At 46.1% G+C, this 7,543-nt stretch overlaps 1 protein-coding gene and 1 pseudogene across 2 annotated transcripts in view; one reads left to right on the top strand and one right to left on the bottom strand.

Annotated features, from left to right (window-relative positions):
* Positions 1-3,379, top strand: part of TMEM159 (transmembrane protein 159) — a 23,768-nt gene extending 20,389 nt beyond the window's left edge. For both annotated transcript variants that reach the window (XM_017534345.2, XM_017534344.1), the window contains exon 5: positions 2,651-3,379. In XM_017534345.2, the coding sequence (XP_017389834.1) occupies positions 2,651-2,732 (82 nt within the window). In that variant the 3' untranslated portion in view covers positions 2,733-3,379. The remainder of the gene's footprint in view (positions 1-2,650) is intronic.
* A 3,305-nt stretch (positions 3,380-6,684) lies between these two features.
* Positions 6,685-7,318, bottom strand: LOC108308494 (annotated as a pseudogene).
* Between the last annotated feature and the right edge of the window lie 225 nt (positions 7,319-7,543).

A 7,543-nucleotide genomic window follows, 5' to 3' on the forward strand; every position in this document is an offset into this window, starting at 1 on the left:
TTTTTTGCTTTTTTTGAGATGGAGTCTTGCTCTGTCACCCAGGCTGGAGTGCAGTGGCTTGATCTTGGCTCACTGCAACCTCTGCCTCCTGGGTTCAAGCAATTATCATGCTTCAGCCTCCTGAGTAGCTGAGATTATAGGTGTACACCACCCCACCCAGCTAATTTTTGTATTTTTAGTAGAGATGGGGTTTCACCATGTTGGCCAGGCTGGTCTCCAACTCCTGACCTCAAGTGATCCACCTGCCTCAGCCTCACAAGGTGCTGGGATTACAGGCATGAGCCACTGCACCCAGCCTGCATTAGTCACTGCACCCAGCCTGCATTAGTGAATTCTTTATAACTCAAAAAAAGATAACTCCTTCATTAAATGATCAAAAGCATGCAGTGGGGGGAAGAGGAGCTATACAATTTATTTCATGATTTAATGGAATTTTGGCCCTAAAACACAAAAGATAATACAACTTAAATTTTTTAAAAAGGAAACAAAACTAAGCTTCCCTTACTTATGAAAATCAGCTAAACAATATTTAGATCAAAGATACCAACCTGCCTGCGATGTAGATCGACTAGGCTCTGAGGGGCAAAAGCACACTGCTTTGTTATGGAGACAGCGAGACCTCCCAGGGCCTGCAGCTCGGAAGCAGTCGGGTACTGGGCAGCTGTGTTTATCTGTAGAGCCACCAAACTCACTATCCCACATCATAGTCTTCTAAACCAGCCTAAGCATAACAAGTTTTCTTACATGTTTACTAAGAAAAAGAAAGACTTCTTCCTTAGTTTTTTGCTATCAGGGAGGAATGCTTTAGGTGACAAGTAATGGAAAAAACCAAAGTAGATACTAGCTTAAACACACAGGGAACTTATTTTTATTGCTTAATGAAAAGCTGGAGACCACCCAGGGCTGGTGCAGCTGCTGTGGTATCCACATATCCAGCACCTTTTGCCTTACTGTATTGCCATTCTTAGCCCATTGGTTTCCTACCTCATGGCCAAAAGATACTTGCTACAGCGCCGGGTGCACCAGCTACCTTCAAGGCAGGATAAAAGGAGAAAAAAATTGAGTCTGACCTTTTTTATGATGTAAATATTTCCCAGGACCTCTCACCACTGTACCCCAACAGACTTCATTGGCTAGGACTTTGTCAGATGGCTGCTTGTGTTAGTCTGTTTTTGCATTGCTCTAAAGAAATACCTGAGATTAGGTAATTTACAAGGAAAAGAGGTTTATTTTGGCTCATGGTTCTGCAGGCCATACAGGAAACATGGTGCTGGCATTTGCTTCTGGTGAGGGCCCCAGGAAGCTTCCTGTCATGGTGGAAGGCATAGGGGAGCCATTGTCACATGGCGAGAGCAGGAGCAAGAGAGAGAGGAAGGAGGTACCACACTCTTTCAAACGACCAGATCTTGCGTGAACTCAGCAAGAACTCAGTCATTTCACAATATGATACCAAGCTATTCAAGAGGGATCCACCCTCATGACCCAAATACTGCCCCACCAGGCACCATCTCTAACACTGGGGATCACATTTCAACATGAGATTTGGAGGGGACAAACATCCAAAGCGTATCCCCACTCTAAGCTGGGAGTGTTCAGCTATGTCATCTTCTGTAGCATAAAACGTTTAAGAGAAGGGTTTGGGAAATGTCTCCTGGTCAGCCAAACTCTGGTGTGTGCTGTGGTTTTCCACAGTGGGGTGTCAATGATGGTAAGGCTTTTTGAAATTCAAACATCAACCATGGATCCAACTGAGTTAATAGCAAAGTGTTCTGACAGTCACAAGAACTGCAGAAGACAGACTAGTTTATCTTCCTTTCCCCTGATATGGTTCGGCTGTGTCCCCACCCAAATCTCATCTTGTTATAGCTCCCATAATCCTCATGTGTCATGGGAGGAACTTAGTGGGAGGTAATTGGATCATGGTGGGTTTTTCCCATGATTGCTGTTCTCATGATAGTGAATAAGTCTCACAAGATTTGATGGTTTTATAAAGGACAGTTGCCCTGTACATGCTGTCTTGCCTGCTGCCCTGTAAGAAGTGCCTCTGATCTTCCTTCACCTTCCACCATGATTATGAGGCCTCCCCAGTCATGTGGAACTAGAGGCCATGAAACCTCTTGTTCTTTATAAATTAGCTGGTATCAGGTCTTTATTGACAGCATGAGAATGGACTAATTCACTCGTCCTCCCCCACAGCTCCTTTCCATGGAAGGTGTCAAGACACTAATTGGAATCAGAAGATATGGTCTGAATGCCCACCCTGCCATGTTTTTTAGCTGTGTGGTCTTGAACAGGCTGCTTGACTTCTCTGATCTCAGTTTTTGTCCATTGGTAAAATAGACAAAATAGCTACTCTTAATCTATCATTCTCAATGGATTCTTGTGAGGACACAGATAATTGAGAAAAACATAATACATATCCAAATTAGAAGATGGAAAAGGAACAGTAACCCTACTCCTAACCTGGTCATTTTAACCTCCTGTGCCCTCAGTTTCTTCATCTGTATAATGAGCATAAGCCTGGTGTGGTTGCAAGACGCAGCTAAAAATAAATGAGCAAAAAGAACATCATGTATTCAGCTATGCACACTTCCCACATTGCTCTTTACTGAGGCCCTAGAGCTAACCATTTCCTCTTGTTATTCGACAGACCACTGACACAGCAAAACCCCAATGGCGACTGTCAGCTGGCCATGAAAGCCGCAGACTTCAAGGGGCTTTACCAGGAATGAGTGGCTGCTCGGAGGCTGGGCTTCTTTTCAAGCACTGCTGGATCATACTCGCCCCTTGGGATTATGGCTCAGAAGAAGGGGGCTGGGTAGGCAAGCACTCCTTGGCTGTGTCATCCCGCTTTTTCACTTATTTGTAGGATCCCGCAGCAGCCAATTTAGGGATTGTGGTGTTCTTGTGTTGGTTCCCATGTAAAGAAGCAGCAGAGAAATGCAATGCCTCAACAGCTCAACTTAAATGTCCATCAGTGGTGGATAAAGAAAATGTGCTGCCATATACATCGTAGAATATTACACAGTCATAAAAAAATGAGATCGTGTCCTTTGCAACAACATGGATGCAGCTAGAAGCCATTACCTTAAGTGAACTAATACAGGAACAGAAAACCAAACACCATATGTTCTCACATATAAGTGGGAGCTAAACATTGGGTACATATGGAAATAAAGATAAGAGCAACAGACATTGGGGTCCTACAGTAGGAGGTGGAAGGTGGGAGGAGGGTGAAGATCAAAAAACTGTCAGGTACTATGCTTATTACCTGGGTGATAAAATAATCTGTACACCAAGCCCCCATGACGTGCAATTTACCAGTGTAACAAACCTCCACATGTACTCCTGGAACTAAAATAAAAGTTTTAAAAAAGCAGACAATAGTTTGTAAATAATTTTTTTTTTTTGAGTACCAATAAGTCTTTATTTATTCATTGTATTTTCCCAGGGAAAGAAGGGAAGGGAAGAGTCAGCATGTGTTAATAAATGATTAGAAAATTGGAAATACCCAGTACAGCAAAATCAACCATCAAATAAACACACCCCAGTGATGGAGTCACCAAAGCCCAAAGGGGCTCACTCTCCTGCAGTTTAGGAATGAGGGAAAGGGATTAGGAGAAGGATAGACAGGTACAGGCTTTCCTACCCTCCCTCCCATAAATTCAAGATTTTACACAAAACTTTGGTTTCTAGCAGTAAACATGGAGTTACATTCGTTCGTCTCCTATTAAACAATCTTGTGGCCACTTTGACATAATTTTCTAGCACCTGCATAAAAGTTCCTGAGTGACTTGGATATACATTCATATTCCCTTTCTTGGTCTCCTGACCCCACTTTCTACATGGAAGGCCCCCAATTGCATCTCTCTACTTTAGGATTAAAAATTAAGTAGGTTTGATCCATCTAAAATACAGCAGTGTCTTTTTTTTTTTTTTTTTTTTTTTTTGCTCTGTCACCCAGGCTGGAGTGCAGTGGCACGATCTCAACTCACTGCAACCTCTACCTCCCAGTTTCAAGTGATTCCCCTGCCTCCACCTCCCGAGTAGCTGGGATTGCAGGGACACACCACCATGCCTGGCTAATTTTTTGTATTTTAGTAGAGATGGGGTTTCACTGTGTTGGCCAGGATGGCCTTGAACTCCTGACCTCGTGATCCACCTACCTCGGCTGCCCAAAGTACTGGGATTACAGGCGTGAGGCACCACGCCTGGCCTACAGCAGTGTCTTAAGTATTTGTCATGAATACATCATTAAATGGTCGGCCGGACATGGTGGCTCACCAAAACAAATCTATTGGTCTTGATTCAGGAGGCTGGAACAAGGAATGGAGGGTTTCTAGCTTCTTCCGGATTTTTGCATACATTGTTTAAAAGTTGTGGAGACACTCCAAGCATTAAATGTGTATGAGTGTGGGTGTGTAGGTTTTCTTTTGGGGGTGAACAGAAAAGAGGGCAGGGTGGAAGACACGTTTTTAGGACAGAAGATCTGGTCTGATAGGTAAGGAGGAATACAAAAGAAAGGATGATTCAAGATCCCCACTTTAAGAAGAGGGCCCCCCAAACTAATGTTTCAGATCTTTTTGCCTGGTGCAGAACCGTCTGTCAAAGATGCTTTGGCTATTTTTCTCTCAATACAAAAAAGTGTGTAAACAAAACCCCAAAGAACAGGGAGAAAGACCAATACATTATATTTACACAAACTAGGCCACCTAGCAATCACCAAATTAGTGAAGTCCTACAAAGCCCAGACAAATACAATAACTAGAGGGGGGCAGTATTTAGGGGAGACAAGAACCCGGGAGCAGACACACACCACCCAATGTGTTCTATTGCATTTGTCCCGTTTCAACACAGTGAGGTAGGTTTGCGGTGATCTCACAGTATGCAAACGAAACCCTCTTTTCTCTTTAGCTACCATGACACTACTAATCACTACCGCAGCAGGGCAGGACACGGGCCCCAGGCACCACAAAGCCCTGCTCGTGTGTCTTCCTGGAACCCAAGAATTTTGACAGGTTAAGGATTTTAGACCTTACTTCATGTAGCCATCCCTTGACAGCACAGGATTAAGTACAGGGGTACTGGTCTTAAAACTTATCCTTACCAACCCGGTTTTATGAACACACACACCCTGTTGTGCATGGTAGGCCTCATCTAATCTGGTGAAGAATGGATCTGGGATGTAAAGCACGTCCTGTGCCCTAGGATTAGACAACCCTCACCTAATCTTGGCCTCCTCTCTGGGCCTTTCACCTTGCCCAGCCTCTCCTAGCCTCTCTGCACCACTATTTCCTGTTTGGACTAATTTCCAATCTTCCAGTAGGAGGCAATCAAGTCATGGGGCAACCCAGTTAAAACCTAGTCTCCCATAAAACATTTTCAAGGCAGAGGGGGTTTCAAAAGGACACTATGGCAGAAAAGCCAGCTCTCATTGGCAAAAATGAGGTAGTTCAATAGGCTGTGCACTCCAAATAATTGCTCTCCACGGTGGCAAAAACGACAAAATGTATTCCTACTGTGCAGACCTGGAGCTGCTGCTGACTTATCCCTGAGATTGCTCATGTACCTGAGAACACAGTGCAGGAAATGAGGGCCTTAGATTAAAATATACAAAAATACAAAACCAGAATATTTATATTAAGGAAAAAAAAAGTTAAAATGCACAAGATACGTCATTTGCACACAGCTAGTGCAGTTGGCATCCTGGAGAAAGTGGGACCCGAGGTGCAGTATCCAAGGGAGCAAATAAATAAAATCACATTGACCCAGAACGGGGCGGGGTGAGTGTAGGAGCAGCAGGTCTGCAGCTGTTCCCCTAAACTCCCTTTTTGCCATCATCACTACCCATTGCTTGGGACAGTTGCTAGCACCCTAACCCAAAAGTGGGTATGAGGATATAAGATGTGGAGGAAAAAAACCTGCCTTATTCCTGAGAGATTCCCTTCCACAGAATGTAGTGGGTTGGCTCCATGAATCTGGTCTTATACTTAATCATTTCACTGTGGCATGGGAATTATTATTATACATCCTTCTTTAAAAGGAAAACAACTTCCCTATCCAGGCCACTTTCAAAAGCTGGAAATTCTGGGGATGGAGCCTAAGATAAAGCATGCAGGTTGTAGGGTGATTCCCTCCTCTTGGTCGCCCCCAGAACCCTCACTTGCATTTGGACAGAACATGGATGGAGTTCCTTTGACTCACCCTTTCCCCCGACCTAGAGGAAAGAAAGGGTGATGGTGTGAACCCCAGCCTGAGATATATGGCAGTGCCAACTAGCCCCAATGCACCCTATTCCCACTTTCTCCACTCTGCCTGCTCCTCGAAACTTCCCGATAGCAAAAGAATAGCCACCACCCATGGCCGGGCGCGGTGGCTCACGCCTGTAATCCCAGCACTTTGGGAGGCCGAGGCGGGTGGATCACGAGGTCAAGAGATCGAGACCATCCTGGTCAACATGATGAAACCCCGTCTCTACTAAAAATACAAAAAAAATCAGCTGGGCATGGTGGTGCATGCCTGTAATCCCAGCTACTCAGGAGGCTGAGGCAGGAGAATTGCCTGAACCCAGGGCGCGGAGGTTGCGGTGAGCGGAGATCGCGCCATTGTACTCCAGCCTGGGTAACGAGAGTGAAACTCCGTCTCAAAAAAAAAAGAAAAAAAAAAAAAAACACCCATTGGGGCTCAATTCTGGGCCTCTGGGAGCAGGGCAGGGCTGTGGATTTCTTCTTCTTCCTCCTGGAAGTATGTTGGCTTTCCCTGTGTGTTAGGGACCTGCTGGGCCTTCAGTGGACATGAGGCTACCATATGGCTGATGCTCTGGCAGAAGCGGCACTTCTTGGGCTGGGGTGGCAGCTTGCATTCCTTGGCATGATGGTCTAGACCTCCACAGTTGTAGCACCTGTCTCCTTTTGATCTGCGCTTCTGCATGTTCTTCCCTTTTGGCCGCCTCTCACTCCCAATACTGAACACCCCACCAGGTCCAGTGACACGGTTGGACTCCAGACCCTTGGCTGACTTCGTAAAGGTAAACTCCACGGCCTCACCCTCCTTCAAGCTCCGGAAGCCCTCCATGTGCAGCTTACTCTGGTTAACAGAGATGTCCACGGGGGGGGGGGTCGAGCGCGACCCCGGCGGGGGCGGTCATGGACAGGAAGCCGAACCCCATGGGCACGTTGAACCACTTACAGATGCCTGCACCCTGCAGCAGCTGAGGCTCGTCCGCCGCCAGGGCCGCGTCCTCCGGCGCCTCCTCGGGCGCCTCTTCTGCCGCCTTGGCGCAGCCACCTGCAAACTGTTGGTTGGACACGGAGCCCATGGTAGTCGGCTGAGCCTGTGGCCCCGGGCCCCTGGTCGGGCAGCTGCCGGCCCCAGAGAAGTCCGAAGGCAAAGGGCAATAATTTTTTTTTAGAAACTGAATGGGACAAGTTATGGGAAGGTGAGGGGCAGAACTGCACTGCAAAAAGGCAGTCTTATGCAGATTAAGTCTCAGGTAATCTCTCAGAATTGCCCTCAGCAAAATAGATGAAAAGTCTGTCTGGGC

The sequence above is a fragment of the Cebus imitator genome, unplaced genomic scaffold (genome assembly GCF_001604975.1).
Source record: "Cebus imitator isolate Cc_AM_T3 unplaced genomic scaffold, Cebus_imitator-1.0 Scaffold85, whole genome shotgun sequence".
NCBI lineage: Eukaryota > Metazoa > Chordata > Mammalia > Primates > Cebidae > Cebus > Cebus imitator.